Here is a 23,391-nt window from a genome sequence, read left to right as displayed (position 1 = left end):
TCTAAACACTATATTACAAATAGTATGGAGCAATAAGTCTAAAAGGTGTTTAGGGCAAGATGGCGGCGCCCATGTTAGTCTCCTGAATATCCTTTTGGGAACTCAAGCCAGACCAGCGCCATATCCAGTGGATTTTCTCCTTCTTGTGGATCGTCTATACAGGTTCCCACCAAGGATACCAGTCCAAGCACAGGTCATCATCTAGAACTAACCCAATTTAAGGGTGATATGCATGAACCTGAGCGACTTTCAAGATGAGAGTCCACTTGTTACTTGCAATTTGCCATTTGGGCTAGCACCCAAAGAGGCGCTGCCCTCTCGCTCTCTTTTTCTTGTCTTCCTTTCCAGATGAAAGGAAGGAAGACATACAATGATTTACTAAGCATACGAGTAACAGAAGTTTACAACTGCTACCATTAAAGGGGTTATCCGGGCAAAGACATCTTATCCCCTATCCAAAGAAAAGTGGATAAGATGTTTGATTGCGAGGGTCCCAGCGGATTAAATTTCCCTTTTAATGGTATTTCGTCAGGATATGGGCTCTCTATCATATTTCAAGGAAGCCGAGGAGTCATTAGAATTAGTGGAGGATACAGAGAGCAGCTCCAAACCAGCTCTCCCTTAACATTGATAGCATATCAAATTGGCATACAAGTTAGCTGTACTAGCAGATTTCATAAGTAGTACCAATAACCTTTGCACTGTCTGTAGTAAACAGGACCATTACATATAATAGTCATCGGTAGTTACCTTTCACTCAAATGTCCCTGAGAAGGAAGGTTCTGATGAGCAGAATATGGAGGAGCTCCCAGGCTGCTGTGACTACTGTAGAGACTGTAATCTAATAAAAGAAAAATATATTTTCAATTTGTAGCTAAAAATAGAAAAGCAACAAATAGTGTAAGTCACAAATCATCAGCACTGCAGAAAAAACAGTACAGCCAACCAGCACCCCTCCCCAATACCACGCTGACAAGACAACCCCATGATGAAAACTTATTGTTTTTATAGCCTGCAGGTCTTGAATATACAAGGCTTTATTTAAAGGGGTACTCCACTGGCTAGAATTCGGAAGTAAATGTTCAGAATGCTGCTTTCGCGCTGCAGGTGTCGGCCACGCCCCTCGTGACATCACGGCCACATCCCCCCCACAATGCAAGTCTATGGCCATCACTCTCCCTCCCCCCCATTGACTTGCCTTGATGAGGCATGACCATGACGTCACGAGGGGGCGTGACCAACCCCCGTAGCGTGAAAACAGCGCTGAAAACATTTACTTCCGAACACTGCGCTGGCCAGTGGAGTAACCCTTTAAATGCCTGCTTTAGCTAGTAGCATTACTATCTTTTGGAACATGTCGCATAGACATGACTAAAGTTTGCATGAGTCGGGGTCTAGATGTAGCCGGGAGAAGCGCTCAGCAGCTTATTCTGTTTGACTGCAGGAGATAGGCTGCATTGTAAGTTACCTGGCTATATCTAGGGCAGTGTATCCCTACCAGGGTGCCTACAGCTGTGGCAAAACTACAACTCCCAGCATGCCCGGACAGCCAAATGCTGTCCGGGCATGTTGGGAGTTGTAGTTTTGCCACAGCTGGAGGCACACTGGTTGGGAAACAGTGATCTAAAGAAATACTGACCCCAACTTATCAAAACTTCACATCAAAGGTTTTTCTAAATGACAGTAATGCTTTAACCCCTTAAGGACTGGGTTTTTTCCGTTTTTGTATTTTCATTTTTTGCTCCTTGCCTTTAAAAAATCATAACTTTTTAAATTTTGCACCAAAAAATCCATATGATGGCTTAATTTTTGCGCCACCAATTCTACTTTGTAATGACATCAGTCATTTTGCCCAAAAATCTACGGTGAAACGGAAAAAAAATTAATTGTGCGACAAAATTGAAAAAAACACGCCGTTTTGTAACTTTTGGGGGCTTCCGTTTCTACGTAGTACATTTTTCGGTAAAAATGACACCTTATCTTTATTCTGTAGGTCCATACAATTAAAATGATACCCTACTTATATAGGTTTGATTTTGTCGTACTTCTGGAAAAAATCATAACTACATGCAGGAAAATTAATACGTTTAAAATTGTCATCTTCTGACCCCTATAACTTTTTTATTTTTCCGTGTATGGGGCGGTATGAGGGCTCATTTTTTGCGCCGTTATCTGAAGTTTTTAACGGTACCATTTTTGCATTGATAGGACTTATTGATCGCTATTTATTCATTTTTAAATGATATGAAAAGTGACCAAAAATGCACTATTTTGGACTTTGGAATTTTTTGCGCGCACGCCATTGACTGAGCGGTTTAATTAATGATATATTTTTATAATTCGGACATTTCCGCACGCGGTGATGCCATATATGTTTATTTTTATTTACACTGTTTTTTTTTTATGGGAAAAGGGGGGTGATTCAAACTTTTAATAGGGGAGGGGTTAAATGATATTCATTCACTTTTTTTTTTCACTTTTTTTTTGCAGTGTTATAGCTCCCATAGGGACCTATAACACTGCACACACTGATCTTCATCATTGATCACTGGTTTCTCATCGGAAACCAGTGATCGACGATTCTGCCGCATGACTGCTCATGCCTGGATCTCAGGCACTGAGCAGTCATTCGGCGATCGGACAGCGAGGAGGCAGGTAGGGGCCCTCCCGCTGTCCTGTAAGCTGTTCGGGATGCCGCGATTTCGCCGTGGCTATCCCGAACAGCCCACTGAGTTAACCAGCAGCTTTCACTTTCGGTTTTAGCCGCGCGGCTCAGCTCTGAGTGCGCGGCTAAAGGGTTAATAGCGCGCGGCGCCGCGATCGGCGCTGCACGCCATTAGCGGCGGGTCCCGGTTTCACTATGACGCCGGGCCCGCCGTGATATGATGCGGGGTTACCGTGTAACCCCGCGTTATATCAGGGGAGCAGGACCAAGGACGTACCAGTACGTCCTTGGTCTTTAAGGGGTTAAAATGTGCCATTACCTTGTACCTAAATACATGTGCATCTACAACTTTTATTTTTGTGATAATTAAATGTAGTTACTACAACAAATAAAAAGACAGATGCAGGAATTTAATTTTTTCTCTCCAGGAAACGCACCAGCAATGCTTGATTTAGTAGCTGCACCTTGGCTTCCCAGTGCCGGCTGCATTAGACCGGATGGCTGGTACAAGTTTTTGGAGGTGCGGGAGATGGCACCAAAACGGGATACTGTGGGTCTGTCACCAAACGGAATAAGGTCATCCTCTCCTGCCTCTGGGGCTCTCCGCTGAAGTTCAAGGCGCTGATCCCTTAGGGATTTGCTGTCAACATTCTGTGGTGGGAAAAAAAACTTAATTAACTCCATTCTCTCCAACCAATTATACATCTTATTTAAAGGAGTACTCTGGTGGAAAACTTAAATTGACTGGTGCCAGAAAGTTAAACAGATTGGTAAATTACTTCTATTAAAAAATCTTTATCCTTCCAGTACTTTTTAGCAGCTGTATGCTACAGAGGAAAAATTATTTTCTTTTTGAATTTCTTTTTTGTCTTGTCCACAGTGCTCTCTGCTGACACCTCTGTCCGTGTTAGGAACTGTCCAGAGTAGCATAGGTTTGCTATGAGGGTTTTCAGCAGAGAGCGCTGTGGACAAGACAAAAAAGAAATTCAAAAAGCAAAGAATTATCTCTAACATACAGCTGCTAAAAAGTACTGGAAGAATAAAGATTTTTTTTATAAAAGTAATCTACAAATCTGTTTAACTTTCTGGCACCAGTTGATTAAAAAAAGGAGATTTTTGTTTACTTACGGTAAAATTTCTTTCTCGAAGGATCCATTGGGGGACACAGACTCTAGGAGGTGTGACACTATGGTAATAAAAAAAGTCAGCTCCTCCCAGCAGGATATACCCGCCTTCAGGCTCTGAGCTAGTCAGTTTAAGTTCCAGAGCAATAGGAGGAGACCAATAGGTCAAAGAAAAACCCCAAACTGTCCGAGAACTAGAAGAAAAAACATAGCTGAACACACCCTCGGACAGAGAACCAAAGGAAAATCCCAAAAAGGGCGGGAGCTGTGTCCCCCTATGGACCCTTCGAGAAAGAGATTTTACGGTAAGTAAACAAAAATCTCTTTTTCTCTATCGGCTCCATTGGGGGACACAGACCGTGGGACGTACCAAAGCCGTCCCTTGGGTGGGCAGATAAGTAATCAAGCAGATTGCCGATCCATTGCCGCCTGCAACATTTTACGACCCAGACTAGCATCAGCCGATGCGAAAGTATGAACTCTGTAAAACCTCGATAAAGTGTGCAAAGACGACCAGGTAGCCGCCTTGCAAATATGGGAGGCCGACGCTCTATTCTGGAGAGCCCAGGATGCCCCAACAGAACGTGTGGAATTGAGCCACAACCCAGAAAGGAGGAATCTTCCCCTTACAGCGATAGGCTTCCGAAATGGCGGACCGAATCCACCGAGAAATGGTGGACTTGGAAGCAGGTTGTCCCTTGCAACGACCTTCCGTAAGGACGAAAAAGGAATCACACTGACGAAACGAAGAAGTGATGCAGAGATAAGCCCGAACAGGCTGAACTACATCCAGCTTGTGTAGTAAGCGCTCCTTAGGATGAGAAGGAGCCGGACAAAAGGACGGTAGGACAATGTCCTCATTGAGATGAAAGGCCGAGACCACCTTAGGCAAAAAGGAAGGATCTGGCCGGAAAACAACCTTGTCCTGGTGGATCACCAGAAACGGAGAACGGCAGGAAACAGCTGCCAGTTCAGACACCCTCCGGATGGAGGTGATAGCAACAAGAAACGCCACTTTTCAAGAAAGGAGGCGGAGAGACTCCTCTCTAAGGGGCTCAAAGGGTGCACCCTGGAGGGCACTCCGAACCAAATTCAAGTCCCAAGGGGGAGAAGGTGACCGATAAGGAGGAACAGCGTGCGCCACTCCTTGCAGGAAGGTCCGGACATGAGTTAGAAGCCAGGGGCTGCAGGAAAGAACAGTAAGGGCCGAAACCTGGCCTTTAAGGGAACTGAGAGACAACCCCAGTTCCAACCCTGACTGCAAAAAGGAGAGAAGACGGGGAACCGAGAAGGTCACCGGGGAGAAGCCCTGAGCTTCACACCAACGAAAATAAGACCGCCAAGTATGGTGGTAAATTCTTGCGGAGGAGGGCTTACGAGCCCTGAGCATGGTGTGAATGACTTGGGAAGAGAACCCGCGGGCCCTCAAAACCGCGGTCTCAACCGCCACATCGTCAAATGCAGCGATTGTAAATTGGGGTGGCAAAGAGGACCCAGATAGAGTAGGTCCGGGAGGAGCGGAAAGCGCAGAGGAGCGTCGTACAGGAGCCTGACTACGTCGGCGTACCACGACCTTCGGGGCCAATCTGGAGCTACCAGAATGGCGGGGACGTCCTCTGCCTTGAGCTTCCTCAGCACCCTGGGAAGGAGCGGAAGAGGAGGGAACAGATAAGGTAGGGTGAACCCCGCCCAAGGAATCACTAGGGCATCCACGGCCAGAGCCTGAGGGTCCCGGGACTTGGACACAAACGGAAGGATCTTCCGATTGTGCCGGGACGCGAAGAGGTCCACGTCTGGAATGCCCCAGAGGTCGCAGAGCTGCACGAAGACCTTCGGATGAAGAGACCACTCGCTGGGGTCGGGTGAGGACCGACTGAGGAAGTCCGCTTCCCAGTTGAGTACTCCCAGAATGTGAATCGCCGAAATGGCCGGAACCTTGCTCTCCGCCCAGGTGAGAATCTTGGTCACCATGGCCATGGCTGCCAAGCTGCGAGTGCCGCCCTGTCGATTTATGTACGCCACGGCTGTGGCGTTGTCCGACTGAACGCGGACAGAAGGGGACTGAAGACGGGACTCCCAATGAAGAAGACAAAGAATTGCCCGTAATTCCAATAGGTTTATCGGAAGAAGGGTCTCTCGGGGAGACCAGAGTCCCTGAACCGTCCAATCCCTGAACACGCGGCCCCAGCCCGACAGGCTGGCATCCGTTGTAACAACCTGCCAGTGAAGGGGAAGAAATGACCGCCCGTGGAGAAGAAGGGGGGAGTGGAGCAACCAGAGCAGAGACTGACAGACCCTGCGAGGGAGAACAATCTGACGATCGAGGGACAGAGGAGACATGTTCCATCAAGAGAAAATCGCCAGTTGATGGGGGCTGTAATGAAACTGGGCAAAGGGTACGGCCTCCATAGTTGCCACCATCCGACCCAGGACTTCCATACAAGTGCGGATGGAGACTGACACCTGGGTCCAAAGGGAGCGGACCCCCGACCGGAGCGCCAGACGTTTGTCCGGCGGAAGACAAATTCAGGCAGAGGCCGTGTCGAATCGAAGTCCCAGGAAGGTTAGAAACTGGGTAGGACAGGGAATCGAAGTCCCAGGAAGGTTAGAGACTGGGTAGGACACAGTCTGACTCGCATCCACTCGAAGCGAGTCAGAGTGTTGAGAGTGATGTCCAGATTCTCCAGAGTCTGAGCTCTGGTCGGAGCCTTGATGAGAAGGTCGTCCAGATAGGGTATCACAGAGATTCCCCTCGACCGTAACAGGCCCATCACTGACGCAAGGATCTTTGTAAAGACCCGAGGAGCCGTGGCTAGACCAAAGGGGTGGGCTAGGAATTGAAAGTGCCGCTCCGGAACCGCAAAGCGGAGGTACCGATGATGGCCCGGAAATATTGGCACATGGTAGGCATCCTTGATGTCCACCGATGAAAGGAACTCCCCTTGTTCCAGGGACGCCACCACTGAACGGAGAGATTCCATTCTGAAGTGGCGGATGAGAAGGTGAGGGTTGAGACGCTTGAGGTCTAGGATTGGTCGCACAGAACCGTCCTTCTTGGGGACCACAAAAAGATTTGAATAGAAAATCCAAAAACGTTCCCCTGGAGGAACGGGGACGATAACACCCTGGAGAAGCAGAGACTGGAGAGCCGCTGGAAATTGCTTCACCAGAGGAGGAGACCGGGGGGGCCCGGGATCGGAAGGGAGACTAATTCGATCCGGTAACCGTTGGACACCACATCCCTGACCCAAGAGTCTTGAATGTGTGAAGTCCAGATGTCTCGGAAAAACAAGAGATGACCTCCCAACCGAAAAGAAACCGCGGGTGGGGGCCTCACTTTACGCAGAAGTGGGTTTGCGGTTTCCCGATTTGGACGCAAAACGGCCGGACCGGTTGGAGTCCGACTTCCAAGACGGGCGTGCCCAGAACGAGGGCGCCTGCCCCAAACCCTTTACTGGGGCCAGAGGTCCGAAAGGACCGAAAGGAAAAGGACTTCCTTTGGGAAGTATGGCGAGCCTTGTTTTGAGGTAACAAGGAACTCTTACCTCCCGTTGCCTCAGAGATAATCTCATCAAGGCGTTTGCCAAAAAGACGGCCCCCCGTAAAGGGAAGCTCAGTGAGAGACCTTTTGGAAGCGGCATCCGCATTCCAAGCTTTAAGCCACATAGAGCGGCGGAGAGCCGCTAGGTGACCCACAGCAAAGGCAGAGCAACGGGCTGAGTGCATGGAGGCTGCGCACAGAAAGTCCCCAGCTTTAGCGTATTGGAGAGCAAGAGCAGATAGATCCTCTGGGGGGGGGATCCCGCTACGATATCCTGATGGAGCTTTTGGCACCACTCCGACAGGGCCTTGGACACCCATGTCGAGGCGAAGATGGGAAGAAGAGAAGAGCCAGGTGCTTCAGAAGCGAAAAATCTAAAAATTCTACCTTCTTGTCCGTAGGATCCTTGAAGGCAGCAGCATCTGCCAGGAGCAGTGTAGTGGCCTTAGAGATCCGGGAGATTGGTGGATCCACTGAGGGAGGGGAAACCACCTTAGCGACAAAGTCCTTGTCAAATGGATAATGTTCTTGAATCGTCTTGATTCCCGGGAACCTCTTGTCTGGATGTTTCCATGCGGATTCCAGAATGTCGTCAAAGTCAGCGTGAGAGCTGAACCTTTGAGGTGCTGGCTTAGCATGATGAAAGGATACTCCTGGATTGACATCCGAAGATCCTGGGTCCACCAAGTGAAAGGTGTCTCTTATGGCTGTCACCAATGAGTTCACCATTGCAATTGAGTCCAAGCGGTCCTCTGAGTAAGATGCCGACTCGGAAGCCTCGTCCACCGGGGGAATGTGAATGAGTAGAGGCAGTCCTGGAGGGGGGCGACCCTGACCGGGTACGCGGCTCTGTTGTGGCACATCGGCGACTCCAAGAACATCATCTGGAGGAGCGACGTTTGCACCCAGATGATTGGGGGGAGCGGGACCCACGAGGGGAACTGAAGACTCAATGGAAGAGTGATGCGGGTGGCCGGAAGAAGTGGTCGGGCGAGACCTGCGAGAGGAACGCCTGTGCCTACCAGTAGACTCCTGGGAAGAGTCAGAGGAGACACCCCTATTACGCTTATGCGAAGCGTAGGGAGGAGGGGAACGGGTCCTTCTAGAGGGCCGGTGAAGGGTAGACCTCTGCAAGGCAGTCGCCAGAGAACTGGAGACCTGTGCCAAGTCGGATATAGACTGGGAGAGGGAGGAAACCCAGGCTTGAGGGGCGGCCGAACCCACCAGGTCTGAAGGGGCACCTGTATTAGCAATAGCAGGGGGGTCTGGGGGAGCAGTGGAGCAGGCAGAACAAATGGGTTCAGCAGAACCTGACATTTTTGCAAAGCAGCTTTTACAAGCTTATAGGTAACTAATATTCCCGGAATCTGCTTAGAGGGAGGAACAGTTCTGGGCACGGACATAGTCAAAAAATTAACAGTCTCACCCAGAGTCTGTGTCCCAAGGCAGCTGCTGTGAGGAGAACTCTGCACCGTGCTGAGGGAGAGAGAAAAGACGCCGGCCAATAGGAGGAAGAGGCCGGGTCAGGGCAAAAAGCTCTGTGACTGGCCCCTGCACGGCCCCAACGCGCGCACAGCGCCGATTGGTGGCCCTTTCCGCGCTGCTGAGGCGCTTATGCGGCCAGGTGGATGGAGCTAACGTCCACCGGGCCATTGAAGATATACAGCGGGACTCCTCTGTAATGGCACCCGCTCCGAACCCCGAGCGCACATGCCGTCTGTAGTGAGTCCTGTGCGCCCAGAAACGGAGCGGGCAAAGTGCCGTCGGCAGCAGGGGCTGCCAAAAGTGAAAGTAAAAAAGGCGCAAGCCGCCCGCAGGGAGAAGCCTGCGGCATGTACATTAAAACACATGCTTCTAATAAAGTGCCCGTACAGACAAACACTGCCCAAGAGCTCCACTGCCTCCCATATAATAAAAAATACTCCCCCTGCAGGAAATAAGTATCCCCCGGCCAGTCCCAGCTTCTGTAGGATAGGGCCAAAAAACAAAAGGGTCTCCAGCTGTTGCAAGACCTAGGGAGAAAAAAAGACTTCAGTCTTCAGTCAGCATTTTCACCTGCGGCAAGCCAAGCTCATAGCGAGGCGAACAAGGAGGTAGGGGGACCCAGACCCATGAGGTACAACCCAAAGCGCTGGCGAGAGGGGGTTAACGGTACATCCAAGATGCCTGCCGCCTCTCGCAATGGGGAAACAGTGAACATTGCGTTCCTGAGTCCCCAAATGAAAACAGAAATAAAAAGGCATAAAGAACTAACACATTCTCTAAACCTAATAAAATAAAAAATATGAGACTTGGTCTGGAGAAAATCAGACCATTTCCACCTCCTTAAGACACTAAGCAAAAACTGAATTGCTCAGTGGCCTGGAGGCGGGTATATCCTGCTGGGAGGAGCTGACTTTTTGGTTACCAAAGTGTCAACCTCCTAGAGACAGCAGCATATACCCAGAGTCTGTGTCCCCCAATGGAGCCGATAGAGAAAGATAATATTGTTCTGAAAGTGGACACAACCTTTACTAACCAACTGAGGACAAGTCAAAAATGTTTAGCATTAAACTTCCATATGCTGCCTTCATATACCGCAGCAAGCAGAAATACAGTATGACTTGTAAGGGCGACTTAAAGGGGTTTAGGAGGATAAGAAAAACATAGTTGCTTTCTTACAGAAATAGCGCCAGAAAAGCACTCAATTCAAATGAAGTGAATGGAATCAAGATGGAATAATACACGCAACTTATGGACAGGTGTTGTGCTATTTTGTTAAAAAGCAAATACATTTTTCGAATCTTGGAAAATCCCTTTAGGAGAAGAAAAAAATTCCTACTTACTGCTACTTCCACACAGCCACCAGCGGAAACATCTTTGGGTTTGGCGTCTTTGGTTCCAATGTAGGAACCGATAGTGTCACAGGACCAAGGAGAGTACTGGCTGTAGTCATTCCCTTTGTACTTCACAGATCCTTTCAGTTCCTCATCAAGATACTAAAAGAACAGAAAACGTGTGAACTGCAGGAAAACTAAGCAACCAGCATTTATTTACTGACAGTCCTAACAAAGATGACAAACTATGCAACAATTTCCATCAGACCTGTATCTGTGCCCAGTGCTTTACCTCGTCTGGATGGAAGGTTTGAGTCAGAGTTGGTGAAGGAGCAAATGGAGGCGGCGAGATCACTTTTCTCTCCTCTAGTTGGGCCATGATCTCTTTGCGACGGCGATGAAGATCATCCAGGCTGGGATGGGGCTGTGATGGATGTTGAGGTGGCAGACGGCTGTAGGAATCCTATATGGATTTGGAAGATTGAACAAGTTGAAAAACACATGAACAGGATTAAAAACAAGGTATTATGGCATTTACATAAAAAAAAAAAAAAAACTGTCCAAGATATATTTATTTTTGCTTATATGGTGTAACAAGGCTGTTGCAGAATAATTAAGTAGGCACTCGTGTACACCTTGTGTACACCAGTTTTAGCTAATAAGGTATGCATGGATTGTCGGCCATCTTGACTTCTATTTCCCTATTAATATGGTTTCAGAATACTGGCTAGATTTCCCATAATCAGGCTTTACAGAGTGAGGGGGTCGGGTTTCATTACTTCACTCTATGTCTTATCTGAATGCAGTAACGGATCAGTGATATAGAACTTCTGTCTCCAAACTCACACGTAACTATTATACTTTATGGAGGTAAAGCTGCAGCTTGTCTGCTTTCTCCCTGTTACTGTAGCCATTAGACCAGTGTTTCCCAACCAGGGTGCCTCCAGCTGTTGCAAAAAACAACAACTCCCAGCATGCTTGCATTGCAACAGCGGGAGGCACCCCAGTTGGGAAACACTATATTAGACATAGGAGAGTCAAACTACATCTCACAGAACACATTACATAATCTGTTCACTGCAAAAAGAGACAGGCAGTGTGATCAGGAGTGGTGTAAAATAACCCTACAGATGATGAGTGTCAAAACTCACATACTCTTGAATATCCCTGTCCCCTGAAGGCAGCATCATTCTAATAATGGAAACATGGAATTAGAGCAGGGTGACAAGTTGCCTGTGAGCTGCCAGTAATGAAATGTATGGATTCAGCAGAGCTGGGAAGAAACAGATGGCACTATAGTAAGGGTGGAATCGCACTGGTTTTGGTCTCAGTTTTACTGTCCCAGTAACAGTAGGTTTAATTTTGCTGTATACAAAAAAAATTTAGTCAACTATGCTATTATGCACGGCAAAAAACTGTATACCTTGCAATGCCTTTTATTATAATATAAATCAGTATTAAACAGATTCGGCTGTATGGCATGCAGCAGACTCTTTTCAGCATCAATTAATGTGAAAAAGTTCACAAATTTTGTAATCTGTCGGACGTCATGATTTGAATAATTTCTGGTACAGTTTATGCTAAAAACTGTTGTAAAATTCTCAGTAAATAGGGGCTAATGTTCAGGTAGTCCAGGTAGGGTATCACCGAGACTCCCCTTGACCGTAACAGGCCCATCACTGGCGCAAGGATCTTGGTAAAGACCAGAGGAGCCGTGGCTAGACCTAAGGGGAGGGCTACGAATTGAAAATGCCCCTCCAGAACCGCAAAGCGGAGGTACCAATGATGGCCTGGAAATATTGGCACATGGAGGTAGGCATCCTTGATGTCCACCGATGAAAGAAACGCCCCTTGTTCCAGGGACGCCACCACCGAGAGATTCCATTCGGAAGTGGCTGATAAGAAGATGACTGTTGAGAAGCTTGAGGTCTAGGATTGGACGCACAGAACCGTCCTTCTTGGGAACCACAAAAGGATTGGAATAGAAACCCTGAAACCGTTCCCCTGGAGGAACGGGAACAATAACCCCCTGGAGAAGCAGAGACTGGAGAGCCTCTCGAAATTGCTTCGCCAGAGAAGGAGACCGGGGGGCCTGGGATCAAAAAAAGCGATCCCTCGGAAGGGAGGCGAATTCGATTCGGTAACCGTTGGACACCACATCCCTGACCCAAGAGTCCTGAATGTGTGAGGTCCAGATGTCTCGAAAAAGTAAGAGACGACCTCCCCCACCCGAGAAGAAACCACGGGTGGGGGCCTCACTTCATGCAGAAGTGGGTTTGCGGTTGCCTGATTTGGGCACAAAACGTCCGGAACGATTGGAGTCCGACTTCCAAGACGGGCGTGCCCGGAACGAGGGAGCCTTCTTGTCCCGCAAAGGCGCATGCCCGGACCTTTTGCTGGAGCCAAAGGTCCAAAAGGACCGAAAAGAAGAGGACTTCCTTTGGGAAGTAGGGCGAGCCTTATTTTGAGGCAACAAAGAGCTCTTACCTCCCGTCGCCTCAGAGATAATCTCCTCAAGGCGCTTGCCAAAAAGACGGCCACCCTTAAAAGGAAGCTCAGTGAGAGACCTTTTGGAAGCAGCATCCGCATTCCAAGCTTTAAGCCACATAGAGCGGCGGAGAGCCGCTAAGTGACCCACAGCATAGGCAGAACAACGGGCTGACTGCATGGAAGCTGCGCACAGGAAGTCCCCAGCTTTAAAGAGAGCCAGTGCAGATAGATCCTCTGGGGGGGATCCCGCTAAGATATCCTGATGGAGCTTTTGGCACCACTCCGACTGGGCCTTGGACACCCATGTCGAGGCAAAGATGGGAAGAAGAGAGCCAGCTGCTTCAGAGGCAAACTTTGCTAAGGATTCTACCTTCTTATCCGTGGAATCCTTGAAGGCAGCGGCATCTGCCAGTGGCAGTGTAGTCGCCTTAGAGATCCGGGAGATTGGTGGATCCACTGAGGGAGGGGAAACCACCTTAGCGACAAAGTCCTTGTCAAATGGATAACGTTCTTGAATTGTCTTGATTCCCGGGAACCTCTTGTCTGGATGTTTCAATGCGGATTCCAGAATGTCGTCAAAGTCAGCGTGAGAGCTGAACCTTTGAGGTGCTGGCTTAGCACGATGAAAGGATACTCCTGGAGTGACATCCGAAGATCCTGGGTCCTCTAAGTGAAAGGTGTCTCTTATGGCTGTCACCAATGAGTTCACCGTTTCAACTGATTTCGAGCGGTCCTCTGAGTCAGATGCCGGCTCGGAAGCCTCGTCCGCCAGTTCACCAGGAGAATGTGAACGAATAGAGGCAGTCCTGGAGGAGGGGCGATTCTGACCGGATACGCGGCACAGGCATGGCAGAGCGGCGAATACGAGAACGTCCTCTGGAGGAGCGACGTTTGTGCCCAGATGACAGGGGGGGCGGGACCCACGAGGGGAACGCCCTCGTCTATTTGAAGACTCAATGGAAGAGTCGGACGAGGCACCCCTAGTACGCTTGTGAGAGCGTGAAGTATGTGGAGACGAGGAGCGGGCCCTCTCAGAGGCCCTGCGCAAGGAAGACCCCTTCAAGGCGGATACCACTTCCCGGGAGGCCTCAGAAACCCAGGCTGGTGGAGCGGCTGAATCCACCAGAACCAAAAGGGCATCAGGGGGTACCAGGGCGTCTGGGGGAGCAGTGGAACAGGCAGGGCAAGTGGGCTCAGTAGAGCCAGGCATCTTGGTATTACAGTGCTTACAGACAAAATAAGTCACTGACTAACCAGGTTTCTGTTTAGAGGGAGGAACAGCTCTGGGTACGGACATAATGAGAAGAGAGACAGGAACTTTCTCACCCTAGTCTGTGTCCCCTGGCAGCTGCAGTGAGGAGAATGTAAGAGAGGAGAGTGTAAGAAACAGGCTAGCCAATAGAGAGAGAGGGGGGTGCCTGAAGCAGAGGCACTAACTAATTGGCCCCTTCTAACTGAAAATCGTGCCCACGGCGCTGATTGGAGGCTACTTTGCGCCTCTGAAGAGCGCCAACAGCCCTGTGGGCGGAGCTATAGACTTGCCAAGAAGAAGCTGTAATGGCGCCCGCTCCTTGTCCCGAGCGCACATGTCAGCCGCATATGCGCTCAGGGAAATAGAGTGGGCGGCCTATACGCCGGCAGAGACTGCCGGAGAAAGTGAAAGTAAGCCGGCGTTGAGAGCGCCCGGCCCGTACCAGCGCTGCGGCTGTCAGCCGCCTATAAGGCGCTGCGGACACAGCCGCAAGTAACCACACACACACACACAGTGAAGTGCCCAATGTAAAACATAGATGACATGCTCCCTAAGGTGCCACTGCTCCTCCAGAATAAAAGTCCAGCCCCTCTATAAGTCAGCCCCATAACCTGAAAGGTGGGCCAAAAACAGGGGGTCTCCAGAGGTTGCAAGACCGTACCTAAGGAGAAAAGGGGGGAAAGTACTTACCTCAGTCAGAAGAACTTACCTAATGGAGTCTTCAGTGAAGTCTTCAGTCAGCTTTAGTTACCTGCATCACGCCTGGCTGCTATACGCGAGCGAGGCAAGCAGGGAAATAGGGGGACCCGGACCCATAAGGTACCAACCCAGGCGCTGACCGTTGGCGAGGGGGGGGGGGGGGTGAATAGCGCATATACGCAAGTCTGTGCCCCCTTACTCGCAATGGGGAAACCGGGAACCGGAGTCCCCACCTGAAAACAGGAAAGAAAAAGGAATAAAAAAAACTAACACGTCCCTATACTAGGAAAACAAAAAATCAGAAGACCTGGTCTGGAGAATTCCAGACCATATCCACCTCCTTCAGACACTAAGCTTAAACTGATTAGCTCAGGGCCTGAAGGCGGGTATATCCTGCAGGGAGGAGCCGACCTTTTTTATTACCATAGTGTCACACCTCCTAGAGACAGCAGCATACACCCACGGTCTGTGTCCCCCAATGGAGCCGATAGAGAAACTATATAAAATTTTTTACTGGAATCTCTCTGCACTTGATTAAAAACCTTGTAACTTATGAGAAAACACATTACAGTATACATTTTTTAAGAACTACTAGTTGTATGTTTAAAAGGATTGTCCCATCTCGTGAAACGGCTTTTGCCGGCTTGTTTGCAGCAACTGGAGAAGCTCGGGAAAGCTGAAAGCAGCAGAAGGGAGAGTTTTGCAATTTGCATAACTTCCATTGACTTTAATGGGAGTGATGCAGACTGTGTAGCCTTGCGAGCTACTCTTCTTAGGTAACGCTAAGAGTTACGTTAACAGCGTGGCTCACGGTCCTTCTCCGTTTGTATCAGTCAATGGAAGTTATCTAAATTGCTTAACTTCCCAGCTTTGGCTGCTTTTTGCTTTAGGGCCCAAAGTTGTCGACAACAAGCCAGAAGTTGCCAGAAAAGTAGATTTTTTATGCTTACCGTAAAATCTCTCTCTCTGAGGATCCATTGGGTGGACACAGATACCAAGGGTATATGCTGCTGACACTAGCCAGCAAAAGAAAGTTGGCCCCTCCCAGCAGGATATACCCCACCTAAATACTCTGAGCTAATCAATCAGTTTAGTCCCAAAGCAGTAGGAGAGGACCAACAGGGAAAGAAAAAAAAAACAGCAACTGTCCTAAGGTACTACAGATAAAAAAATAAACGGAACCAGCCCCGGACAGACAACAGAACCAAATTCACCAGAACAAATGGGTGGGTGCAGTGTCCCCCAATGGATCCTCTGAGAAAGATTTCACAGTAAGCATAAAAAAAAAAAAATCTACTTTTCTCGGTCGGCTGCATTGGGGGACAAGACCGTGGGACGTACCAAAGCAGTCCCCGGGATGAACTCAAGCAACTCAAGTGGAAGGCTGGGCAACAGCCGCCTACAACACTTTGCAACCCAAGCCGGCATCAGCTGATGCCAAAAGTGTGCACCTGGAAAAGGTACGGTGATAAATATTTGCAGAGGACTTACAAGCCCTGATCATTCAGATCACTTGGGGAGAGAACCCTCTGGCCCTCAGAACAGCGGTTTCAACCGCCACACCGTCAAATGCAGCAACAGTAAATTGGGGTGGCAAAAGAGACCGAGAGAGCAGGTCGGGATGCACTGGGAGAGACAGTGGCACGTCGGCCATTAGGCAAACGACATCGGCATACCACGCTCGTCTGGGCCAGTCCGGAGCCACGAGAATGGCGGAGATGCCCTTTGCTTTGAGCTTCCTCAGGACCCTGGGAAGGAGAGCAATAGGAGGTAAGAGATAGGGGAGGACGAAGTGCGACCAGGAAATAAATAAGGTGTCCATGGCAAGAGCCAGAGGATTACAGGACTTTGTAATGAAGCGAGGAACTTTTTGGTTGCGGCAAGACGCAAAGAGGTCTACGTCCGCAGTAACCCAGAGGTTGCAGATTTCCGCGAACACCTCCGGATAAAGAAACCACTCGCCAGGGTCGACAGAGGAGTGGCTGAGGAAGTCCGCCTGCCAACTGTCCACTCCCGGAATGTGAATCGCCAAGTTGGAAGGAACTCTGAGTTCCGCCCAGAGCAGGATCCTGGAGACCTCGGACATCGCCACGGGGTTGCCAGTGCCGCCCTGGCGATTGACATATGCCACAGCCGGTGAGTTGTCCGACTGGACATGAACAGGACGGTTCTGGAGAAGTAGCTCCCAATGGAGGAGGCAAAGGTAAACTGCCAGAATGTGGATGGGGAGAAGAGCTTCCTGAGAGGACCAACGGCTCTAGACCGTCCAATCCCAGAAGATTCCCCCCTCAACCGCTGAGACTGGCGTCCGTTGTGATGACCTGCCAGTGAAGGGGCAGGAAGGACCATGCCTGACGAAGAAGAGGAGACTTGTAGCCACCACAGGAGGGACTGGCAAATCCTGAGGGGGAAGAAGAATCCTGCGATCGAGGGAGAGCAGAGACTTGTCCCACCGGGAAAGAATGGCCAGCTGAAGAGGGCAATAATGAAACTGGGTGAAGGGTACTAAAAAGAATTCTTGGGTGGGGGAGTCTCTTCAGGTGGAGGGAGGCTAACAGGTGCCAGACCTGGCTGCAAAGTGGCCTGACCGGTTATCAGACTACCAAGGAAGGGCGTGCCTTGAAGGAAGGGATCTTCCCATCCTGTGAGGGCACCAGCTTGGCTGCCCGATCTGAGCTGGGACTTGTCCTGCGGTAGTCAGGAGCTCTTACCTCCAGTAGCCTCGGAGATCTCATCCAGGCGTTTTCCGAAGAGCTGGGTCCAGGAGAAAGGAAGTTCTGTGAGAGACTTCCGAGAAGCGGCATCGGCGTCCCAAGCCTCCAGCCACATTGAGCGGCAAATTGCCACCAGGTTACCTGTGGCAAAAGCCAAACAATGGGCAGACTGCAAGGAAGCAGAGCATAAGTAGTCTCCAGCATTGGAGAGTTGGAGTGCAAGATCCGTCAAATCTTCCGAAGGGGAGAGACAGGGAGAGAGAGAGACAGGGGGAGGGAGAGAGAGAGAGAGAGAGAGAGAGAGAGAGAGAGAGAGAGAGACCGGGAGAGAGAGAGACCGGGAGAGAGAGAGAAACCGAGAGAGAGAGAGAAACCGAGAGAGAGACCGGGAGAAAAAGACAAATCCCTAGAACAGAGGTGAAGGAGTGGTCCCAAAATAGGGGGAATCCAGAGGTTGATAACCCCAATAAAAAAAAATAGACCCCCAGGAAAAGGAGGGGGGGAGGGGAAATTATCCCCCTATCACGGGAAAACGTACCTACCGAAGTCTCCAGCCAGCTATTCTACACCTGCATCATGCCAGGCTGAGACACCGAGACTAGCAGGGAAGGTAGGGGGACCTGGACCCAAGGTACAACCCCAGGTGCTGGCCGATGGCAAGAAGGGGTTGACAATGCATAACTTGATGCCTGTGCCCCTTCTTTGCATATGGGGAAACAGTGAACGCTATGTTCCTGAAACCCCTCCTAAAAAGAAAGAAATAAAAGGGTGGAAAAAATCTACATACACGTCCCTAAACTAAAAGTAAAAGACCAAGTCTGGAGAACTACAGACCTGTGTCTGCTTCCTACGGACACTAAGCTAAAACTGATTAGCTCAGAGTCTGTAGGCAGGGTATATCCTGCTGGGAGGGGCTGACTTTCTTTTGTTGCCTAGTGGCAGCCTCCTAGTGGCAGCAGCATATACCCATGGTCCCTGTGTCCCCAAAGGAGCCGACCGAGAACAAGCAAATTCATGAGATGGAACAACCCATTTAAGTTAAAACTGTAGCAACTATTTAAGATCAGAATTCAAATTTAAAGACAAACCTACCCTGCTATATGGTGGTCTTATCTGCCCTGGGTGAGGTGTCACGGCATAATAACCTTCCACTTGTTGGTACCTCTCTCGAGTTTCCGGCACATAGGGTGACCCGGCAGCAGGTGCCATGTCAATGAGCTCTTCTCTCTGGTAAGACTGTGGAGCAGAAGGGTATACACGGCGGCCATCGTAGTGTTGGGGATACATAGGCTGGCTCATGGTAGAGTACTGTTGAGTGGGTGTTGTGTATTGTTGGCCAACCATCCTGTCTTGTAAATAGGAATAGTGATCGAGGTAGGTGGGGGAAGATTCAGGGGCTGATGGCTGAGGTCTGACAAAGCGAGAAACAGGCTGTTGGTAATAAACATCTGTAAAGGAAAAAACAAAAAAGGCACAGTATAAACACACGGTCAATACAGATTCTTCGATCAAATGAGTTATGTCTATCATAGACATGCCAGAATTATGATTTTAAAGATTTTTGGCCAAATCTAAGATTAAAAAGAGGGTTAACCAGGATTTCAACTTATTAGCTATCTACAGGAGGGATGATAAGTAAATTGTGAGAATAAGGGTCCCTTTTTTCACGAAAATGCTGGGCCACCACTCAACTCATTTGCTATAGGACAGTCAAAGCTAGAGTACAGCATATTTTTGCTCACTTGAAGGATAAGACAAACTAATTTTTGCAATCGATGGTGGTTCTAGCAGTTGGCTTCCCAGTGATGAGATACTTGTGACCTAACCTAGTGATAAGAGTTATCCACCACTCTTGTTGTTTTTTGAAGAAAAAAGCTGTGTTTTTTCTAATTCTGGAAATCCCTTTAAAAAATGTGCTAACCCCTAATGTATGGTCTAACTGCGTTATGTATGGTAAAAGCTCCTCTCTTCTCATCCCTGATAGATGTTGAGGTTATGAAGTTAGAAAGTCTCCACCACTGACCATTTAGTCCAATTAGAGGGGAGCCATACTCACCTATTCCCCATCTTCTCCAGCTGTAACCCCCCACCCCCCAAAAAAAAAAAACGGTCGGCTTGATTGATAGCCCGGGCACGGCCCACGTCACCGATCAGCTTCGTCTGCTTGGGAAGCAGAATGGTGATGCGGGCTGTCAATCCAGCTGAGGGGGTGTGAATACAGCCAGAGCAGCAGGACTAGGTAAGCATAGCTCTCCGCCAAGGGGGGAACACTTTTTAACTTCATATTAATATCCTCCGCATCCCTGCGGGTAAGAACAAATTCCTATGGTGTGGAAGAAGATTTTACCATATAAAACGAGGTGCCACACATTATATATACTAAAAACTCATGACAGAATCCCTTTAAGGATGCAGCGCGTACATTTAAGACTGTTGCCCGCTGTATAAGGCAAGCTCAGAGCTAAGCGTGCTTCATATCTGCCAGGTCACGGCTACTATGAATGATGTCCGTACAATTGGTGGTGCAAAAAACAAGCCCTCAAATGGGTCTTTAGGTGGAAAACTTAAACACAAAGTTATGGCTATTTGAAGGCGTGGAGAAAAAAATCTCAAAAAAAATAATTTGCCGCTTCCTTAAGGGGTTAAGCCTACAGAGAGAGTGGGCAATCAGACAGAACAAATCCAACCAGTCGCCTCTCCCATAGAGATACATGAAGGGCATGCTGTGGCCGACACGCCTCCTGCACAAGGAGAGCCGCGGCCCCATACAGGAGATCCTGCAGATGGGGGTAAGTTGCATTAGGCTGCAGTACTTCTTTAATCAGGACCGTGTATTAGAAAATCTGGCAACATATTACAGCTCAGCTCTAATTTTTTTAAGTACTCAGGAAAAATAAGAGCTGCACTGTGATCAGCTCCTATGGCAGCAAGGCCAGAAACAAGGGCAATTTATTCACACCCAATCCAACATGAGAGACAAGTGATCATGAAGCATGCAATGCAAGCATTTAAGACACTTACTTGGTGGGTAAGGTACAGGTTCAAATGAAGGTCCCCCACCTCTAGGGTCAGGGTAAAAGATATCAGTCTGAGGGGGAGCATATATCTGAGAGCCCCGTGGTACCATCTGTATCTGCTTAGACACAGACAGAGGTGGGAGATCACGCTGAGGAGGAGGGTGAGAACTGACTGGCAAGGCAGGAATGGAGGTCTTGGGGACGGAGTCAAGCCTATAAGTAAATAAAAAAATAAAAAAGCAAAATAAAATCACTTGCTAAACACAAACAAAAATATACAGGTTCTACAAATGCGAATATATAAAATGAGTATGCGTACATTTCTGGGGGAGAGCCTGGGGCACTGTTACTTAGATGATCCAACTTCACTGGCTTCATAACAGACTCATAGCCAGAGTCTGTACTCCGGGGAATAAGCTGGGTCACGGAGCTTCCCGACACAATGCCATTGGGAAGGGCTCCTGGTTTCCGGTTTGGTAAATCCATGGGCCCGTCATCTGGGTGCATTGCCCCAGGGGGTAACCCTACTTCATTCAGTTGACCAAGTGAGGCACTCAGTGGCCGCCTAGGAACCAAACGTTTGTTCATTTTTCTAAACCTAGAAAAAAAAAAAAAAGCTTGTTTTCAGACCAGAGTGAAACGCTCAGCTTGAATCAATAAGTCTAGTATTTTAATGGAAATATATATTACATATAATAGTGTACTATTCAGTGTAGGGTAGTGTTTTCCAAACTCTGTGCCTCTAGCTGTTGCAAAACTACAACTCCCAGCATGCCCGGACAGCCAAAGGCTGTCCGAGCATGCTGGGAGATGTAGTTTTGCAATAGCTGGAGACACACAGTTTGGAAAACATTGGTGTAGGGGGATTATCTCCTACAGGCAACGAAAAGCCAAATAGTTGCCATGTCTGTCAAAGTTATGTTAGGCCGGATTCACAAAGCTCTATGTCATCATACCAGTAAAAACATACACTGACGTACCCATAGGGGACCAATTTGCTTTAATGGACAGAAAAGGGCAACTAACTGTGTCGGGTCTATTTCCCTAATATATACTTTTAAGTCATTCACAATAAAAATATATTTTAGGGAAATGGACTGAGAGTAGGTCCATAAAAATGAATGAGCCGTGGATACACAGTCACCCCTTTTTTTCTGGCATCCTGCTACCAGCGACAGAACCTGAACGCAGTGTAAAGCCAATATTACCCCTTAAGGACAATGGAAGAAAATGTATGTCCTGGTGGCCCTGGTACTTTATGCACCAGGACGTATGTTTATGTCCTGTTCATAGAGAGACTGCAGGAGTTGCGATCGCTTTATGCACGGCAGGTCCTGGCTAATAGCAGCCAAGGACCCATCAGTATTGGCAGACAACAGCAGTCACACCGATGCCAACCATTAAGCCTTCAGATGTCGTGATCAATACTGACCAAACTATTAAAATATAATGTTAAAGGGGTAAAACTTTATTTATTTATTTTTTTTAAATCAACTTCTGCCAGAAAGTTCCAGATTTGTAAATTACTTCTATTAAAAAATCTTAACCCTATGGGTCATATTTGGTGGCAATGCCCCGTTGTTGCTGCTCTCTCGAAGCAAATCGTGGACCTTATCTCCTCTGTACTGGGCATGCATTGGCTGTTGCACCCCGTTGTTTGTCTCCTGGGCGCTAAGCGTTCTACTACGAAATATGCTCCTTTTAAATTAGCACAATTTATATTGTTGGCAACTAGTATCAACATTGCTTCCAGATGGCGATGCCCTCTTTCATCCTTTTCGGTGGTGGTCGCGTGGATTAATACAATTATGCTTTCTGAGAAGATGTCAGCGGTACGAGAGGACACCCTTAATTTATTCAATAAAGTGTGGTAGCCATTAGGGATCGACCGATCGGTTTCGCCAATATTATCGGCCGATAATCAAGATTTTGGGCATTATCGGTATCGGCAATGACATTGCCGATAAGCCGATAATGCCCCGCCCCCCGCACGCAACCCCCCCCCCCCCCTTCACCGCGATCCCGGGCTGATCCCAGGGCCCATGCTACTTCGGGCTCCTGCTACGTCCTGCGTTACGCTGTGTGCAATGACGAGTGACGTGACGTGCGCGATGTGACGTCACCGTCAGTGCGCACAGTGACCGCTCAGGATGACGCCACCGGAGCCATATGTAGAGTGGACCCCGGGCCCAGGTAATTATAAAACCGGGGATGTGGGAGGCAATGGGGCCGGGGCGGTGGGGGGCGCGGAGCAGTGCGGCGGTGGCGGGAGCGGTGCGGGGGTGGCGGTGATAGGACTCAGGACCCCCGGACAGGCAGGGGGAGAGTAGCGGGTGGCGGTCTATGGCACTGCAAAAGCCACTGCAGTGCATTGATTTAAAGCGCCCGCTTTAAATCAATGATCTGCAGCGGTGTCGCGGGGGGATAAATAGCCGATAACTTTTACCGGAATATCGGTATAAGTTATCAGCCCTAACCTCCACCGATTATTGCTATCGGCCCTAAAAAATCCCTAGTAGCCATGGCTTGACTCTTCGGATGTCTTCTACTTAAACCTTTGACTATATATTTTAGGTTTGCTTGTCTGTTTTTATCTCCCCCCTTTTTATTTTATTTTTTTTCTCTTGTATACATTCCCTGCTTTGGATTTGTGATGTATGACCTTTGGCACCCCATCCCTTCCCCCACCCCATCTCTTATGTCTTATCTGCCCAATTCCTTTTTCCCCTCCCTGGTTTGTTGGGGGGTTTTCATATTTAATGCTTGATGATTTCACTTGCCGCGCCCCAGCTTCAGGACGCTATGCTTGCCTGTAGTATCTATTTTCTGTACTTTCAATAAACTTCTGTTAGACACTAAAAAAAACTAACCCGTCAGGTACTTATCAGCTGCTGTATACTACAGAGGAAGTTGTGTAGTTCTTTTCTGTCTGACCACAGTGCTCTCTGCTGACCCCTCTGTTCATGTCAGGAACTGTCCAGAGCAGGATAGGTTTGCTATGGGGATTTGCTTCTACTCTGGACAGTTCTTGACAGAAAAAGAGGTGGCAGCAGAGAGCACTGTGGTCAGACAG

The 23,391-nt window shown here is 48.7% G+C and overlaps 1 protein-coding gene across 8 annotated transcripts in view; it reads right to left on the bottom strand.

Annotated features, from left to right (window-relative positions):
• The window catches only part of RC3H1 (ring finger and CCCH-type domains 1), a 112,421-nt gene that overhangs the window by 10,110 nt on the left and 78,920 nt on the right, over window positions 1-23,391 (bottom strand). For all 8 annotated transcript variants that reach the window (XM_056532036.1, XM_056532043.1, XM_056532042.1 and 5 more), the window contains exons 10-16: window positions 20,638-20,916; window positions 20,323-20,531; window positions 18,394-18,749; window positions 10,439-10,609; window positions 10,156-10,308; window positions 3,103-3,316; window positions 751-841 (exon numbers count right to left, since the gene is read on the bottom strand). In XM_056532036.1, the coding sequence (XP_056388011.1) occupies window positions 751-841; window positions 3,103-3,316; window positions 10,156-10,308; window positions 10,439-10,609; window positions 18,394-18,749; window positions 20,323-20,531; window positions 20,638-20,916 (1,473 nt within the window). The remainder of the gene's footprint in view (window positions 1-750; window positions 842-3,102; window positions 3,317-10,155; window positions 10,309-10,438; window positions 10,610-18,393; window positions 18,750-20,322; window positions 20,532-20,637; window positions 20,917-23,391) is intronic.

Source organism: Hyla sarda, chromosome 7 (genome assembly GCF_029499605.1).
Source record: "Hyla sarda isolate aHylSar1 chromosome 7, aHylSar1.hap1, whole genome shotgun sequence".
Lineage (NCBI taxonomy): Eukaryota > Metazoa > Chordata > Amphibia > Anura > Hylidae > Hyla > Hyla sarda.
The sequence above is the reverse complement of the archived record's forward strand: the minus strand, read 5'-3'. Positions and strand labels throughout refer to the sequence as shown.